General features: G+C 41.6%; 1 protein-coding gene across 1 annotated transcript in view; it reads left to right on the top strand.

The window, feature by feature from the left end:
• Positions 1-19,477, top strand: part of NUDT3 (nudix hydrolase 3) — a 112,110-nt gene that overhangs the window by 46,912 nt on the left and 45,721 nt on the right. Inside the window, exon 2 of the mRNA XM_063812372.1 lies at positions 4,007-4,117. Coding sequence (XP_063668442.1) covers positions 4,007-4,117 — 111 coding nt within the window. The remainder of the gene's footprint in view (positions 1-4,006; positions 4,118-19,477) is intronic.

Genomic DNA, 19,477 nt, shown 5'->3' with positions numbered 1-19,477 from the left:
TGACCTGAGTTCGGGAGTTCGAGATCAGCCTGACCAACATGGAGAAACCCCATCTCTACTAAAAATACAAAAATCGGCCGGGCGTGGTGGTGCATTCCTGTAATCCCAGCTACTCGGGAGGCTGAGGCAGGAGCATTGCTTGAACCCGGGAGGCAGCGGTTGCGGTGAGCCAAGATCATGCCATTGCACTCCAGCCTGGGCAACAAGAGCAAAACTCCATCTCCAAAACAAAACAAAACAAAAGTAAGGATAACCTTCGGAAGGTTACTCCATTGAGGTGTAGACTCTGGGGGAAAAAAGTAGTAGCACTGAGTCCCTTCAGCTTTTTTTTTTTTTTTTTTTTGGGATGGAGTCTCGCTCTGTCGCCCATGCTAGAGTGCAGTGGCGCAATCTCGGCTCACTGCCAGCTCCACCTCCCGGGTTCACGCCATTCTCCTGCCTCAGCCTCCTGAGTAGCTGGGACTACAGGTGCCTGCCACCACGCCCGGTTCATTTTTTGTATTTTTAGTAGAGACGGGGTTTCACCGTGTTAGCCAGGATGGTCTCGATCTCCTGACCTTGTGATCTGCCCGCCTCGACCTCCCGAAGTGCTGGGATTACAGGCGTGAGCTACCATGCCCAGCCGACTCCCTTCAGCTTTTAAAAAATGACAGTGATCAGCTGGGCATGGTCGCACACCTACAATCCCATCACTTTGAGAGGCCGAGGCAGGTGGATCACCTGAGGTCAGGAGTTCAAGACCAGCCTGGCCAACACGGTGAAACCCCGTCTCTACTAAAAATACAAAAAATTAGCCGGACGTGGTGGTGGGCACCTGTAATCCCAGCTACTCGGGAGGCTGAGGCAGGAGAATCACTTGAACCCGGGAGGCAGAGATTGCAGTGAGCCAAAGTTGCACCACTGTACTCCAGCCTGGGCAACAAGAACAAAACTCCGTCTCAAAGAAACAAAACAAAACAAAACAAAAAACTGTGATTGCAAAACTAGTTTTCTTTTTTTTTAATCAAAATGGAATTCATGTAACATACCATTAGCCATTTAAAAATGAACAATTCAGCCTGGCGCGGTGGCTCACGCCTGTAATCCCAGCCCTTTGGCAGGCCGAGGTGGGCGGATCATGAGGTCAGGAGATCGAGACCATCCTGGCTAACACGGTGAAACCTCATCTCTACTAAAAACACAAAAAATTAACTGGGCATGGTGACAGGTGCCTGTAGTCCCAGCTACTCGGGAGGCTGAGGCAGGAGAATGGCGTGAACCCAGGAAGCAGAGCTTGCAGTGAGCCAAGATTGCACCACTGCACTCCAGCCTGGGCAACAGAGGGAGACTCCATCTGAAAAAAAAAAAAGAACAATTCATTGGCATTTGGCAATCACCATTTCATATCTACTTTCTGAATACTTTCATTTTCCCCAAATAAAACCCTGTACCTGTTATGCAGTTGCTGCTCATTTTCCCCTTCCCCCAGTTCCTGGTAACCACCAATCTGGTTTCTGTTTCTCTGGATTTGCTTATTCTGCTTATTATGCGTATTTCATATTCATGGAATCATACAATATGTGGCCTTCTGTGCCTGGCTTCCTTCCCTTAGCATGTTTTCAAGGTGTAGCATCTATCAGTAATTCATTTTTTTAATGGCTGAATAATCCATTGTGTGTATAGGCCACATTTTGTTTATTCATTCACTCTTATTGGATATTTGAGTTGTTTTTACCTTTTGGCTATAGTAAATAATGCTGCTATAAACATTTGTATGGAAGTGTCTGTTTGAGTACCTGTTTTTAGTTCTTTTGGTTGTATACCTAGCAGTGGAGTTACTAGATCTGATGGTAATTTTATGTTTAATTTACTGAGGAACAACCAAATTGTTTTCCACAGTGGCTGAATTAACCATTGTACATTCCTATCAGCAATGTACGAGGGTTCCATTTTCTCTATATCCTTGCCAGCACTTCTTATGCTGTTTGGTTGATTGAATTATAGCTATCCTAGTGGGTGTGAGGTAGTATCTCATTTTGGTTTTACTTTGCATTTCCCTAATGACTAATGATGTTGAGCATCTTTTCATGTGCTTGTTAGCGATTTGTATGTCTTCTCTGTAGAAATACTGTTTATCTTTTTATTGTTTTAGATACTGGACCTGTATTAAATATATAATTTGCAGATATTTCCTCCCATTGTGTAGATTGTCTTTTCACATTCCTGATTATGTCCTTTGTTACACAGAAGTTTTTAATTTCAATAAATTCCAGTTTATCTTGTTTGCCCTTTTGTTGCTCATGCTTCATATCTAAGAATTTGGCATATCTTGCCAAATTCAAGATCATGACATTTTACCCCTGTGTTTTCTTCTAAATGTGCTATAGTTTTAGCTCTTACATTTAGGTTGTTGGTCCATTTTGATTTTGTATAAGGTCTGAGTCCAATGAGAGGATTTTTTTTTTTTGAGATGGGGGTCTCACTCTGTGGCCTAGGCTGGAATGCAGTGGCTTGATCATAGCTCGCTGCAGTCTCAAACTCCTGGGCTCAAGCAGTCCTCCCAAGTAACTGAGACCACAGGTGTGCACCACTAAGCCTGGCTATTTTTTTTTTTTTTTTTTTTTTTGTAGAGACGAGGTCTCATCATGTTGCCCAGGCTGGTCTTGACCTCCTGGGCTCAGGCAGTCCTCCTGCCTTGGCCTCCCGAAGGGCTGGGATTACAGGTGTGAGCCATCACACCTGGCTCTTGTAGTATCTTTTAACTGAGTATATATACATATCAACCAAAAACTACTGTGGATTTCATAGTATTTTAAATTATTTCACATTGTATTAATCAAAGCAGAGCTTATAAATATATTTGAAAAATAGTACTTGTAAGTTTAAGACAAGTTTTCAGTCCATGGCCTATATATTAGTGACTGAGTATGGATTCATGGATTTCCTTCCCATAACACCATGATCTTCTCTGAATCTACAGATCACATATTTTGTAGATGAGCATCAGAAGAATCTCTTATGACAGGAACAAGAGGGACTGAGGATGAAGGTAGAGTTTCCAAGGGTCCATAGCTGCAGAGACCTCAGGGAAGAGGCTGGGGATGACTGGAATGTCAGTAACTAGAAGGCAGTGGTGGAATCTATAAGGGCTAGAGAAGGAAGTAGCATTTCATTTGAGGCAACAAGGATGGTTGCAGAGTTTGGTTTGTAGGCTCACAGGTCATCATCAGAAAGTAATGGTTTAGGGAGCAGTTGAAGATTCCTTTAGTTTTGGAAATAATGCCAACTCAACTCAGCCTCCAGACAGGGAGTCCAACTGACTTTGTTTAGCATCTTTCCTACAGAGAGGGGTAAGTAAGGAAAAGGAACTAGGCAAATTCTAGATTTTTATTTCAACTCTGACCAGAATGCTGGCTAAGTCTTTTAAAAAAGTCCAGTTTTAGTTTAGCTGAAAATGTGATGAAAGGAATTTTTCTACTTCTCATGTGGCCAAGAGAATTAGGGTCCCTTAGAGTCTAGGGTGGTGTATTGGCCTGTGGCCATCTGATGGAGCAGGAACTGGGATACAGCTCCCAGTTCATGGGTGAGAAACTTGGAGGGAAAGTGTTGGACCATGATGGCAATCATGGCCAAGGGCCTTTTGTCTTCGGGCCAGCTTTTTCAGTGCTGACAGGCTCATCAGTGACAATCCTCTCTTTTTTTTTTTTTTGAAGTCTTTTATTCACCTTGTCAGGTCTGTGTTCAAAGGGCTCTAGCAAAAGGAACAAGGAGGGGATAAATAGAGCAGGAGATTGAGCATCTGAGGGGAGTGTAGAGATAATGGCCTTCAGATGCCCTTCTGCTTTTACTAGCTGATTGCCTACTTTTTCAAATAGAAACGAAAGCTACTTTGCAAGAAGTGATTTGGGAAGGCATAAACAAAGAGTGGGTCTTGGTCACTTTGATGTTTGTGGTGTTTAAACTCTGAATTTGTGTGGATGTGTCTTTGAATTTTTAACCCCCCCATGCAACCTTTGTGACTTAACAGGTGCTACTCGTGAGCAGTAGTCGCCATCCAGACAGATGGATTGTCCCTGGAGGAGGCATGGAGCCCGAGGAGGAGCCAAGTGTGGCAGCAGTTCGTGAAGTCTGTGAGGAGGTATGCACGGAGAAGAGAGGGCACAGCTGTGCCTCGTCATCATGAACCTGTCCTATCTGTGTAGTTCTTTAATATGTCAGCACTCACTGAATAAATATACAGTCACAGAAAAAGGGCAATGAATGGTTATCCGGTCCCTCCTTTATTACCGGGTGATGGAGTTGTGACATGGTAATGTTAACCGGCACTCTGTGCCAGACTTCCCATGACTTTTTATGCCAGACTTTTGTTACTTCCCATGGATTTCTTCCAACACTGCCTGTTACCTGTGGCACAAAATCAAGAAGCAAATAGTTCCTGACCTCTAAGGAGTAAGAGGAACAGGCAGCATTAGTATAAATGACTCATTGTCATTAAGCTTTGGAGGAGGCCCTTGTTTTCCTGTGCTTACTGCATCCTAGCCATGGAACTGTGGCTAAAGGAGTGATTCTGTTAGCCAGATACTGTTAATGGTACAACTTGAGAGAGAATAGTATCTTCTTTTTTATTTAGTCACATGATGTTCCATATACATGTGTTGAGTTCCTGGGCCACGATATCCTACTAGATACTCCAGAATAAATAAAAGAAGTAAAGTCATGGACTCTTAGTTCTCTTATTTCAAGAATTTACAGCCTGGGGGAAACTGAGAAACAGATTGCAATTGAAAACCCAGAGAAACGAACTAGTATTTTTCCATAGCCTCTTGTGGTGACACCATGCTCTGCTTTTCTTGTTATCTCATTTAGGACTCATCACTCAGTTGTGTAAGCTTTATCGCCCCAGTTTACTCGCCCTGGTCACATAGGTAGTGCTTTTGAAATCCATTTCCTTGTTCCAGAGGGAATATAAGATTGATTCTAAGAACATATAAAAAAGCACTTACAACAAGTCTAATTCCTATGTTTCTTTTGGATCCAGCTTTTGATGAAGTGCTCTTAGAATAATCTTACCCTTGGAATATCCAAGGAATTCTTTCCTCACTCTGAATTCCTACACTTACATTGGCTTATGTCACTCTCATTGTAGCATCTATCTTATACCCATAACTAGATTGTTCTCTCTGAGGGCAAAAATCACGTTTCCCATCAAAAATCCTTACTTTCCATGCCTAGTACACAGCTAGGTGAACAGAAAGTAATTAATACATGCTTCTTTGATAGATGGAACAATGGTTGGAACAATGCAGATGCTGAAGAAATACCCTAAATGGAAATTGTCAGAGTATAGAAAGTGATAAACATTGACAGAGAGGATGTGAGAAGGCATTCTTACAGTGGGTGGTAAGGAGGCTAACCCGGGTAGAACCAAATGGAATCAAGAGAGGGTGTAATGAAAAGAACATTGACGTGGGAATCCTGGTTTCTGTTACTGTCAGTTAATAGCTGCGTGACCTATGAGAAAATAACTTTAAACACCCTGGACTTTTGTCCTTCATTTGAATATCTTCCTTTTTACTCCGTCATGGAGGGAGGGGAGGGGAATATGAGGTTCAAACGAGAACATGAGTATGAATGTCCTTTGTGAATTATGTATCACTCTACCACTTAGGATGTATGCAGCTGAAAATAATATTATGCCCCTTACTGTTCTGTAACAGGCTTATTATATCGCATAATAAGAAGTCCCAGGTTGGCTGACTCAGCAGTATTAAGAGCCCAAGTGCTTCCCTTCTTTCTCTTCTGCCATCCTTGGCTTTTGTTTGCGGGCTTGTCTCCTTGTAGTGACAAGATGGTTATCACAGCTCTATCCTTACACATTCTTTTCAAATGCAGGACACACAGTTTCACCTCATGGGTCTCTTTATTTGAGAGAAAAGAAATTTTCCCCAAAGGGTCCCCCAGCAGACTCGTTATGTCGGTGTTTCAGAGTTGCTTTGTATGCTTATGCTTAAACTTCCTGGCAAAGGGAATGTCGGTTCCATGTTTAAACTACTAAGCCGTCACCGTCTAGGATTTGACTTTGAGAAACCTCTTAGACTTTAAAGCAATTTAAAAGCATGGCCAATAAGAGAAGATAAAATGTTTATTTTGTTAGAAATTTAGCTTACATTGGAATGTGCCAATATATGTTTACTCTAAAAAAGAATGGATAGATAATATGTAATTTTAGAGTGAGAAAAAATTTATTATACAGGCCATACAATCTCTGTCACAGCTATTTAACTCTGCCATTATAGGGCAAAAGTAGCCATAGACAGTACAATACATAAACAAATGGGCCTGGCTATGTTCCAGTGAAGCCTTATTTATAAAAACGGTGGTGAACCATAGATAATCCCTGGTTTAAGCTCTTGCTACTCAGAGTGTAATTGATGGACCAGCAACATCAGCATCAGCCAGGAGCTTGTTAGAAATGGAAAATCTCAGACCCCAACCCAGATCTACTGTATCAGAATCTGATTTTAATAGGACCTCTGGTGATTTTGAGATCCTACTGCAGTAGAGTATTGAATTGTTACCAGTGAGTGTTCTGAGAATTTCTCCTGATGGATCTTGTGGAGAGAAATGCTCTTTGAGGGATGGACTGTGGTTTGGTGGTCTCCACACCCATTCCAATACTCTTCTGACATGGAGAGACTAGAAAGTTAAAAAGCACTTTTCCTAAACTCAGGTAAGGAATGCAACTAAGTCTCCTTGATGATATTTAGATATCCCCAATACAAAGCACTTGAACAAGATTGCTTTAGTCACAAGGAGGGCATGTTCTGAGAGCAGCAGGCCCATCTGTTTTGGTGGCACACATTTAGACAAAGGAGATAATGGTTTTGGAATTGGCAGCTATAGTGTTAACTTCCTGATTTGGCTGGTGGCTTTTATTTGGCAGCTTCCTGATCCACCCCAGAGACAGCAACTCCCTTGGCAGTCCAGTTCTGCAGTGTGGTTTTAAGAATTGTTCTTGGAACCTTGGCCTGTGTTTCTTGAGCTCTCCTAGTGATTCTGTAAACTATTTTTATCCCTTAATAAATCATTATCTTAAACTAATCAAGTTGGATTCTGTTGTCTGCAATTAAGAATTTTGACCCAACCAGATTCCCTGTGAATGATAACAGCTGCTTTAGTTGTATCAGACATTCTCCTCTGCCTGGCTGTGCTAACCCATCAAGGAATTGAGATGTCTTTGCAAAGCATCCCCCTCTAGAGAAGAGTGTCCAGTGGCTTGTGAGAGAGCTGTCTGATCTACAGTGTGTCAGTAGTTTAATCAGGCAGACCTGTTTCTGTGGGAAAGTGAAGCTGTGACAGAATCCAGTTCAGAGTCTGCACCTTCCTCATAGCTGTTTACTGATTGAATGTTATTTGTCCGTTCAGCAAATATTGAGTACCCATCCATCTTGCACAAAACACTGGGCCACAAATTGGGGATACAGAAATTTGGGTTTTGCCATCATCACATAAGCTTAACATCTCACCAAGAATACAGAGTTAATAGGAAACTATAATTTGAAAATTAAACTTTGAGGGAATAGTTTGTACAGCATGCCGGGGGCTTGTTGGCAGAGTAGCTAACTCTGGCACAAAAGACTGGCTCCTAGGAGAATGTCTGGATGGTTATAGACCTGCTCATTTAAGATTTTCCCATTTTGGAGGGACTTTGGGGATGCAGTAGGTAGTGTGATGATGGTCTTATATATGATATCCCCACATAAGGGAGATTAGATGGAGGAGGGATGAAGTAGCTAGTGAGCTTTTCTTTACTCTGAAGCAGAATTGGGTTCCCACTTTCCTGTCAGACCTGGGATAATGCGGAATTAGAAGGGTGTAGACACACCCTGAAGGGCAGGTATGATTCTGTACTTTGCATCCCTAGGCCTTAGGGCACCAGAACCTTTGCCTGACTCTTTCTGTAGGAACTGAGAGTTTGACTGTTCAAATAAGTGTGGTAGGGCCAGTTGGTGGGCCTAAACTGAATAATTTTGATTTAAATCCAGTTGGCTTCTGTAGGTTCTAAGGTGCTTAAGGCAAAAATGGTGTTTGAGAGTGACCATGCAGTTGTGTATTCAGACAGATTGTTACAAGACCTGAAATGGAGTGATGGTTCTGGAATAGAGAGAGAGGAAAAAGTTCAAAGACCTTGTGCAAAGACTTGATACTTGGTTTTGGGAGTTGTGGTTGGAATATCTCTGGCAGTTCTACTTTTGTAGAGCACATTTGGAATTTGTGTCTGTTTCAGGAAAGCTCACCTTATTTGTTGTCACTGTTGCTGTTCTGTTTTTGAGTGTTACAGTTGAGTTGTCCCTGGGTTATACAAGTGCAGCTAAGATATAGAAAACCAGATGTTTGCAACAGGAAATGCATTGAGGGAGTAGGAAGGATATAGGGTATTGTACTTTTGTTTCCTGGAAATTGCATACTATCCTTCTATAGGTAAAAGGGAGAATAGTGTGAAATAGGAGTAAAATAATCTTGAAGCAAGGAAGTGAAAGATGCAGCACAGATAATTAAACTACACTCCTCATGTTTAGTATCTTACCTAGCTCCTGTCTTGAAGGAATCCTGATCGTGAAACTTTATTCTCTTAATAATACTGGAATAAAGTATGAGATATGATGATGTGATTCTTTTCTGACTGCAGGCATGCTCTGCCTGCCGTTCTCAGCCTTAAAGAATCCTTCCTGACTTTGAGCTAATTTTTTTTCTGCAGTCAGAGGAGAATCATATCATCATATCTCATATTTTATTCCAGCATTATTGAGAGGATAAAGAAATGTCTGTGAACTGCTTTGAACTTTAGAATAAGTATCCAAATAAAATGTACAAACAATAAAAATAAGAGAACATGTCATTACAGAAACAGAAACAGTTCAGTGGCTTCCATCAAAACAGAATGAAAGAAGTGGATTTTCCAGTTTTATCAACAGAGAATTAGACTTGAAATCGGAGACTTGAAATGTTGATAGATGTTTTTTATTGTCCTTGAAGGGAAGCTTTTGTAAACAAAGCACTGTTTAGAGATTCACTTAGTTTTCAAGATGTTTATGCTTTCAGATCTGATTTTTTATTTGTAAATGTAGGAGATTTTAATAGCCACTTTTTGAGGGGCTGTGTGGATAATACCTCTATACCAATTAGTTGAAAACCTTCAGATGTTTCAGATTGCATTTATACATTTAATATATTTGATTTTTTTTTTTAAAGAACTTCAGTTGTCCTACTTAAAAAAAAAAAAAACTTTATAAAGCTCTTCAATGAAAAAAAGTCTTGTGAAAAACTACTACAAGTAAACACAGGGGGAAGCACTTTAGGACATTGGTCTGGACAAAGATTTTATAGTTAAGACCTCAAAAGCACAGGTAACAAAAGCAAATTTAGACAGATTGGATTGTATCAAACTAAAAACCTTCCGCACAGCAAAGGAAACAATCAACAGTGAAGAGACAGTCTACAGAATGGGAGAAAATATATGCAAAATACTCATTCAACAAGGGATTACTATTCAGTATATACAAAGAATTCAACAGCAAAAAAAAGAATCTAGTATTAAATGTGCAAATGATGTGAATAAACGTTTCTCAAAAGAAGACAAATGGCCAAAAAATACATTGAACAAGGCAGGGATTAGGAGCAGCAACACCCCTCCCAAACTCCCCCACCCCACTCAAATGTGTATATAACCTTTTGTTTGTTTGTTTGTTTGTTTTGAGATGGAGTCTCGCTCTGTCATCCAGCCTGAAGTGCTCACTGCAACCTCCGCCTCTGGGTTTCAAGCGATTCTCCTGCCTCAGCCTCCCATGTAGCGGGGATTACAGATGCCCACCACCATGCCCAGCTAATTTTTGTATTTTTAGTAGAGACGGGGTTTCATCATGTTGGCCAGGCTGGTCTAAAACTCCTGACCTTAGGCAGTCCACCCGCCTCGGCCTCCCAAAATGCTGGGATTACAGCCATATTATACCCAACCAGATTTATCATTATATATTGTATACATGTAGCAAAATGTCACTGTACTCCATAAATACTTAAAATTATTATGTGTCAATAAAAATTAATAATAAAGACATTTATAGCCAGGCCTGGTGGTATGGGCCTGTAGTCCCAGCTACTGGGGAGGCTGAGGCAGGAGGATCACGTGAGCCTAGGAGTTTAAGACCAGCCAGGGCAACGTAGCAAGATCTCATCTTAAAAAACAAAAAAACAAAACACAGCATTTTCAAAGAAAAAAACACTTTTTTTTTTTTACAAACTCCTGTAAGTCTCATATATTACACTTAGAAATAAGATGTTTTAGAGTCTTTAAATATTCCCATGCTATATATAAGCTTCTTAAGATTTTTAACTTAAAATCATGAGTCAGAAATAAATTATTCAACTATATTTTTAAAATTTGAGGCCACAAGACTGCCAGCCAGAATAAGTAACATTCTTGTAAGCATTACAAAATCTTAGATTATGTCTGGTCTCCTTCACACAAAAATACTTCTGTGGTAATAAACATTATAATATTTAAGACTAAAATATTATAAATTATAAAATATTTATTGATTCCCTTAAACATTTTTATATTTAATTCTAAATGTTTCTAGGATTGAAAGATGCTTACCTGTTGAACAAACTGAGCCTTCCTATTAAATGAGGCCACGACTCTTAGGTGACCTGATAGGCCACACTGACCCTGTTCACTTTTGCTTCATCAAAACTCCATAACATCACAAGGCTGGGGGTCATGGAGTTCACACAGCATGAATCAACATAGCAAATTTAGTCAATCAACATGAAGGTTACTTCATTCATGAAATCTTTGTGATTCCTTCTAGTAGGTTCACTCATGCTGTATGTTTCCATTGCAGTCTGTATTTCTAGCACTGTGGTATTGTTCATGCTTTATTGATGTTGCTTGTTTAATTATCTGTCTTTTGTGCTAGACTTTATACTCTGCGTAGTCTTCCTTCCTTCCTTCCTCTCTCTCTCTCTTTCTTTCTCTCCCTCTTTCTCTCTCTCTCCTCTTTTCCTTTTCCTTTTTTTTTTTTCTTTTTCTTTTCTTCCCAGGCTAGAGTGCAGTGATATGGTCATAGTTCACTGTAACCTCAAACTCCTGGGCTCAAGCAATCTTCCTTCCTCAGCCCCCTGAGTAGCTGGGACTACCGGTGCATGCCACCATGCCTGGCTAATTTATTATTATTATTTATTAGAGACAGGGTCTTGCTATGTTGCCGAGGGTCTCCTAGCTTCCAGCCCCTCCTCCCTCAGCTTCCCAAAGTGCTGGGATTACAGGTGTAGGCCGTTGTACCTGGTCCCCATTTTTTCTTTTTTCTTTTTTTGAGATGGAGTTTCACTGTTGTCGCCCATGCTGGAGTGCACGATCTTGGCTCACTGCAACCTCCGCCTCCTGGGTTCAAATGATTCTCCTGCCTCAGCCTCCCAGATAGCTGGGATTATAGGTGTGCACTACCATGCCCGGCTAGTTTCGTATTTTTAGTAGAGACGGGGTTTCACCATGTTGGTCAGGCTGGTCTCTTAACTCCTCACCTCAGGTGATCCACCTGCCTCGGCCTCCCAAAGTGCTGGGATTACAGGTGCGAGCCACCGCCCCCGGTCCCATTTTTTCTTGCTCATTGTCGAATCTCCAGTGCTCAACACATATCTCAAGTGCTTAATAGAGTGCTACAATTATTGACCTCACTGTTAGAACAGCTACAGAAATGCAACTGCAATGTGCCCTTTTAGGTTGTCAGAAATAGACATACTCTCCAAATGCCTCAGTTAAGTGAGGAAGAACATGACATTGTCACAGCAACTGCCCAGCCAAGGCTGTACAAAGCTGGAAACTTGGGTCACAGTGCACCGGCAGGCATCACTCGTGACAGGTGGAACAACAGTGGAAATGCAGAGTGGCTCAAGGAGCCTGGTCACACGCCAATGGCTCAGTCCCCCTCTTCCACTGCGGAGGACCTGCCTATCTCATCTCTTCTCAGCCTCTTAGCTTACTGCTTTTATTTTGTGTTTTTCCTGTCTTATGCAAAACTTACCTGTCTGTTGACTCTGTATTCAGCCTTCCTAAGAGAGGACCTGATTGGTTTTGCCTAGTGACAACTTCATGTAGTATGCCCCTTTGGGCAGAGCTGCCAGGTCACATCATCAGCTTCTGGCTATTTTGAAAATGTCTACCTTACCTTTGCATCAGTTGCTGATTTTTAATTCTCTTAGCTGTGCTCAGAGTAGTGAAGTCACGTGCTATAAAAGCATGGCAACCCATGGTTAAGTACCATCTGCAGCACCTTTTCCAAAGGTCCTGTGTATGTAGTAGGAACTGTTATTACGTACATTTTACAGGAGAGAAAAGGCTGAGGTTGAGTGATTTGCCCCAACAAGTTGTGTCCAGCCTAATATGCTCAAGGTAAGATTTGAATCCAGGACATCTTTTGTCCCCGACACTCCTAATGCTATGGCTCCTTGAAAGATGTCCACCAAAATGTTTGCAGTGGTTATCTTTATGTTAGTTCGTAGGTTATCAAGTTTTCTGCATTGAGTGTATGTTTCTTTTGTTACTAGAAAAAGTTTTTATATAAACATGAAAGGATTGAGATTATTCAGTAGTTTATCATGGCATTGTCAGTCCTAGGTCTCATTAAATTCCACCTGTTCTAAAGCGTTGTTCAGCCCAGCTTAAAAATTTTAGCATATTGGCTGAATTTCAGAAACAGATAAATCTGAAGCATTTGACACATTAGCAATCACATGTAAGGGGAGGGCTAAAATATTCCCTTTTGCAAATTAGCTTCCTTTTTTTAGCTGCTTGTGGTCAAAATCCTTTTAGAGTGACCCCTTACAGGGTTAGGGGAACAGGCTTGCTCCCATGGCCTGCCATGGGCTTTAGTAACAGTGCCTCTTTAGACTAGGGCAGCAGAAGCTGTGTGAGCCAGCCATGTGATAGTCTTTCTGTAATAAAAAAGAAAAGCACCTCTTTGTATGATCTCAGAGCTATTCTTTCTTGCTAATTCAGTGGGAAAGGTAAAACTCTTGTCTGACAGGGGAAAAAAGGGAAGCTGTGTCTGAAACCGTTCTGTCTTCTCTTCGTCTTACATTCCCATTTCCTTTACCTTTTCTCACCTCAGCCATCCCAAGAGTATTATCACAAGAATAGAGAACATCCAAAAACAGAAACAGGAGGAGAAAATTATGTGCCTACAGTATAGCCATTCCTTGGTATTGGTTTCAGGACCCCGATGGATATAAAAATCTGCCGATGCTCAAGCACCTTATATAAAGTGGCAGAGTATTTGCATATGACCTACACATATCCTCCCATATACTTTAGTTCATTTGTAGATTACTTATGCTACCTCATGCAATGTAAACACTATGTAAATACAGTTGACCCTTAAACAACAGGGGATTGAACTGCACGGGTTCGTTTATATGTGGATTTTTTTCCAGTAAAAGTTACACCATTATACTGAGTGTGCCTGCCTTTCCTGCTTCCTCTTTTACCTCCTTCACTTCTGCCTCTGAGGTGGCCCCTGAGACAGCAAGACCAACCCCTCCTCTTCCTCCTCCTCTTCCTTAGCCTACTCAATGTGAAGATGACGAGGAAAAAACCTTTACTGGGCTCCACTTCCACCTAATGAATAGTAAATATATTTTCTCTTCCTTATGGTTTTCTTAATAACATTTTCTTTTTCTAGCTTTAATATAAGAGTATAGTAAATAATACACACAACATACAGAATATATGTTAATCAACTGTTATTGGTAAGGCTTCTGGTCAGTAGTAGATTATTAGTAGTTAAGTTTTGAGAGAGTCAAAAATTATATACCCACCAGACATGGTGGCTAGAGGTTAGGAGTTTAAGAACAGCCTGGGCAACATAGTGAGACCGTATCGCTACAAAAAACAAAAAAATTAAAAAAAAATTAGGTGGGCGTGTTGACACATACCTGTAGTCCCAGTTACTTGGGAGGCTGAGGAGGGAGGATTGCTTGAGCCCAGCATCAAGGCTGCAGTGAGCCATGATTGTGCCAGTGCATTCCAGCCTGGGTGACAGATCAAGACCCTGTCTGTTAACAAAAAAAAAAAGTATACACAGATGTTTGACTGTGTGGGAGTTGGCACCCTACCAGCTTGTTCAAGGATCAACATTATTCAAGGATCGACTGTAGTTATACTATATTGTTTAGGAAATACAAGGGAACAAAGTCGGTACGTGTTCAGTACAGATACAATTTTTTAAAAAATTCTTGATCTGCAGTTGGTTGAATCCACAGACGTGTAGTGCACAAATACGGAGGGCCGACTGTATTTGTAGTCAGCCTGATAGTTTGTGACACAGCCATTGCTTTTTTAAAAAGTGTGGTTAGTTCTCTGTGACTTCCTCACTTCTATCCTAATAGTACTTCTGTGCTACTCCTCTGGCTCATGCCACCTGTTGCTTTGCCATAGAAACAGTCCATCTTCAGGTTGGTGATATCTGCTTAGATTTCCCTGTATCTTTGCTGCCCTCCCTCAAGTTTTTGTACAAGTTAGTATGTACAGTGTCATACATAAAATAAAAATTCCACAGCATGTTTTACTTAATTAACCTTCATTAAAGAAAGTTGTAAAAGAAAAGAAAAATCCAGCAGGTCATGGACAACTTAAAAAGAAAGTTTGGAAAAAAAAAAAAAAAAGAAAGTTTGAAAGTCTAAATACCTTAATGTAGAATAATTGAGGTTGCCTTCCTAATGGCACCGCAAGAGTTCAGAGCTGCTCAATTATCTCTAGCCTTGTTAATCTATCCGCAGTCTATCAAGAAGTTATTTTAGGCCAGGTGCGGTGGCTCACCCTTATTATCCCAGCACTTTGGGAGCCCAAGGTGGGTGGATCACTTGAGGTCAGGAGTTCGAGACTAGCCTGGCCAATATGGTGAAACCCCATCTCTACTAAAAGTACAAAAATTAGCTGGGCGTGGTAGCATGTGCCTGTAGTCCCAGCTACTCAGGAGGCTGAGGCAGGAGAATTGCTTGAACCTGGAAAGCAGAGGTTGCAGTGAGCCAAGATCGTGCCATTGCACTCCAGCCTGGGCATCACAGTGAGACTCCATCTCAAAAAAAAGAAGTTATTTTAACTCTTCTTGATTCCATTTGTATTTTCTTTTCTTTTTCTTTTTTTTTTTTTTTCTTTTTGGAGACAGAGTCTTGCTCTGTTGCTTAGGTTGGAGTGCAGTGGTGTGATCTCAGCTCACTGCCACCTCCACCTCCCTGGCTCAAGTGATCCTCCCACCTTGGCCTCCTGAGTAGCTGGGACTTCAAGTAAGCATGCACCACCACACCCAGCTAATTTTTGTATTTTTTGTAGAGCCGGGGTTCCACCATGTTGCCCAGGCTGGTCTCAAACTCCTGAATTCAAGCAATCTGTCCACCTTGGCCTCCAAAAGTGCTAGGATTATAGGCACGAGCCACCATGCCCAGCACCATTTTTATTTTCTAATAAGAATATGGAAAATGCCATAGTGAACTTTATTTAAAAAATGTGTATCTTCTGCATTTACGCAGCCAACAGACACATGAAAAAATGCTCATCATCACTGGCCATTAGAGAAATGCAAATCAAAACCACAATGAGGTACCATCTCACACCAGTTAGAATGGCGATCATTAAACAGTCAGGAAACAACAGGTACTAGAGAGGATGTGTTGAAATAGGAACACTTTTACACTGTTGGTGGGACTGTAAATTAGTTCAACCATTGTGGAAGACAGCATGGTGATTCTTCAAGGATCTAGAACTAGAAATACCATTTGATCCAGCCATCCCATTACTGGGTATATACCCAAAGGATTATAAATCATGCTGCTATAAAGACACATGCACACGTATGTTTACTGCAGCACTATTCACAATAGCAAAGACTTGGAACCAATCCAAATGTCCATCAATGATAGACTGGATTAAGAAAATGTGGCACATAGGCACTGTGGAATACTATGCAGCCATAAAAAAGGATGAGTTCATGTCCTTTGTAGGGACATGGATGAAGCTGGAAACCATCATTCTGAGCAAACTGTCACAAGGACAGAAAACCAAACACCGCATGTTATCACTCATGGGTGGGAATTGAACAATGAGAACACTTGGACACAGGGTGGGGAACATCACACACCAGGGCCTGCCATGGGGTGGGGTTGGGGGAGGGATAGCATTAGGAGATATACCTAATGTAAATGAGGAGTTAATGGGTGCAGCACACCAACATGGCACATGTATACATATGTAACAAACCTGCAAGTTGTGCACATGTACCCTAGAACTTAAAGTATAATTAAAAAAAAATTTTTTTTTTAAGTATCTTCTCATCCTAATTCCTGTACCATGTATTCCCTGTCCCTGCAAAAGAATGGTTGTTCTTGGCTGGGCACGGTGGTTCACGCCTGTAATCTCAGCACTTTGGGAGGCCAAGGCAGGCGGATCACCTGAGGTCAGGAGTTCGAGACCAGCCTGGCCAACATGGGGAAACCCCGTCTCTACTAAAAATACAAAAATTAGCCAGGCGTGGTGGCAGGCGCCTGTAATCCCAGCTACTCGGCAGGCTGAGGCAGGAGAATCGCTTGAACCCGGGCGGTGGAAGTTGCAGTGAGCTGAGATCGCGCCATTGCACCCCAGCCTGGGGGATAAGAGCGAGACTTCATCTCAAAAAAAAAATGGTTGTTCTCTTTTTTATATATATATTTGTGTATATGTGTGTATATCTATGTATATATGTATTTTTATGTATATCTCTCTATATATATACACAACACACACATAGCAACCAGAAGGCTCCATATGGTATCTCAGAACAGTCTCTAACAGGAAAGCAGAATTTCATGTTTCATGTTATACAAGAGTAGAACACTTAAAAAATCTGTGACTACTTGGGAGTAATTTAAGATATTCATTGTCACCAGTTTTTTAGTTCATTAGTGTTTGGCTCTGGAGTAGGGGAAAAAAAGTGAAGGCACAGTATGACTGTGTTGTATTTTCATCTGTACCTTTTACCCAGCCTGAGCAGTTGTGAATAGAAAGTGGAGTGTAGGCTATCATAGGATTTATCAGAGAAATAACATGCATTTTTAAAACCCAGAACTTTAATCACAAAATTATATATCATTTAGTAGCAAAACTTTATGAATAATATATTAAGGATACTTTTGAAGATTTCAACATAAGTATAGCAGTTTGGGGAATTATGAGGAATTAATATGGTCAGGGGTCTCCGGCTCATAAACTTGTCAGGAAGGGGACAGGCAGTTGACAGTAAGTACACCTCTGACAAGGTGGGTACAGCTGTAGTCCCAGCTACTTGGGAGGCTGAGGAGGGAGGATTGCTTGAGCCTAGCATCAAGGCTGCAGTGAGCCGTGATTGCACCAGTACATTCCAGCCTGGGTTACAGATCAAGACCCTGTTAACAACAAAAAAAGTATACACAGATGCTTGAATTAGGATAATATGCAATCTTCTTTGTACTTTCCGTTTTTTCATTCTACTAGGAACATGTATTATTTTTATAATCAGAAAAAAATGGTAAGCTATAGTGGAGTGGGCGCTAGCTTAATCAAGTGATAAAACTTGGCTACACTAATACACTAGTGGTAGTTAAGTCCCAATGTGTATACATACATCAAAACGTCATGCAGTACACCGTAAATGTATATAATTTTTATTTGTCAGTTAGACCTAAATAAAGATGGGGGTAAGGGGAAGACCCAGTGTGATCAGATCCTCTGATGTTTCAAGAGAAACTTGAAAGCTGGATTCTTGGCCGGGCATGGTGGTTCACTGTGGGCGGAAGATTACCCAGGTGCCGAGGCAAGAGACTGAAGGCACAAACTGTTTCAGTATAATAAAGAAAGTAGTTAGAATAAGAATAGTTATCATACAAATTAGATATAGAGATGATCATGGACATTATCAATCATTAGCGTAAACATTATTAATCATTAGCTTTTAATATTACTCTTTGTTGTATTACTAATATAACCAAGGAATAACTGGCAGGTACAGGGTCAGGTGCTGAAGGGACATCGTGAGCAGTGACCAAGAAGGCAAGAGGTGAGCCCTCTGTCACATCCGCATAAGGGCTGCTTGAGGGCTCCTTGGTCAAGCGGTAACGCCAGCGCCTGGGAAGACACCAGTTACTTAGCAGACTGTGAAAGGAAGTCTCCCTTTCCTTGGAGGAGTCAGGGAACACTCTGCTTCACCTGCTTCTTGTGGGAGGTTGGATATTATCCAGGCCTGCCCACAGTCATCTGGAAGCTTAAACCCCTCTCTGTAGTGCTGTGCTTCAGTGGTCACGCTCCTTGTCCACTTTCATGTTCCTCCCATACTCCTGGTTCCTTTTTGAAGTTCTTAGAAGATAGCGGTAAAAGAAATAGTTAAAGTCTTAAAATCTTTGATCTTTCTTTCTTCTTTTTTTTTTTTTGAGGCGGAGTCTCGCCCTATTGCTAGGCTGGAGTGCAGTGGCACGATCTCAGCTCACTGCAACCTCCACCTCCCAGGTTCAAGCGATTTTCCTGTCTCAGCCTCCCAAGTAGCTGGGAATACAGGTGCGCACTACCATACCCAGCTAATTTTTTGTATTTTTAGTAGAGACAGGGTTTCACCATGTTGGCCAGGATGGTCTCGATCTCTTGACCTCGTGATCCACCCGCCTCGGTCTCCCAAAGTGCTGGGATTACAGGTGAGCCACCGCGCCCGGCCTGTCTTTGATCTTTCTGATAAGTGAGTAGAAGAAAATGCTGACGTATGCTGCCTTCCCTCTCTGCTTCGGCTACCTATAAGGGAAGGGCCCCCTGTCCTATGATCATGTGACTTGCTTGACCTTATCAATCATTTGGATGACTCACCCTCCTTACCCTGCCCCCTTGTGTTGTATACAATAAATATCAGTGCGCCCAGCCATTCAGGGCCACTACCGGTCTCCGCGTCTTGGTGGTAGTAGTCCCCCCGGGCCCAGCTGTTTTCTCTTTTATCTCTTTGTCATGTGTCTTTATTTCATACGATCTCTCGTCTCCACACACGGGGAGAACACCCGTCAAGCCCCGTAGGGCCGGACCCTACATTTCACGCCTGTAATCCCAGCACTTTGGGAGGCCACGGCGGGTGGATCACCTGAGGTTAGGAGTTCGAAACCAGCCTGACCAACATGGTGAAACCCTGTCTCTACTAAAAATATGAAAATTAGCTGGGCATGGTGGCGGGTGCCTATAATCCCAGTTAGTCAGGAGGCTGAGGCAGGAGAATTGCTTGAACCTAGGAGGCAGAGGTTGCAGTGAGCTGAGATCACGCCACTGCACTCCAGCCTGGGCAGCAGAGCAAGACTCCGTGTCAAAAAAAAGAAAAAAAAAAAAAAAAGCTGGATTATCATGTAAGATCTTCTGATCTTTCAATGTGGGCAACTAATTTGAAAAATTGGCTTTTAAAAATGTTAG

The sequence above is a fragment of the Pan troglodytes genome, chromosome 5 (assembly GCF_028858775.2).
Source record: "Pan troglodytes isolate AG18354 chromosome 5, NHGRI_mPanTro3-v2.0_pri, whole genome shotgun sequence".
Taxonomy (NCBI): Eukaryota; Metazoa; Chordata; class Mammalia; order Primates; family Hominidae; genus Pan; species Pan troglodytes.
The sequence above is the reverse complement of the archived record's forward strand: the minus strand, read 5'-3'. Positions and strand labels throughout refer to the sequence as shown.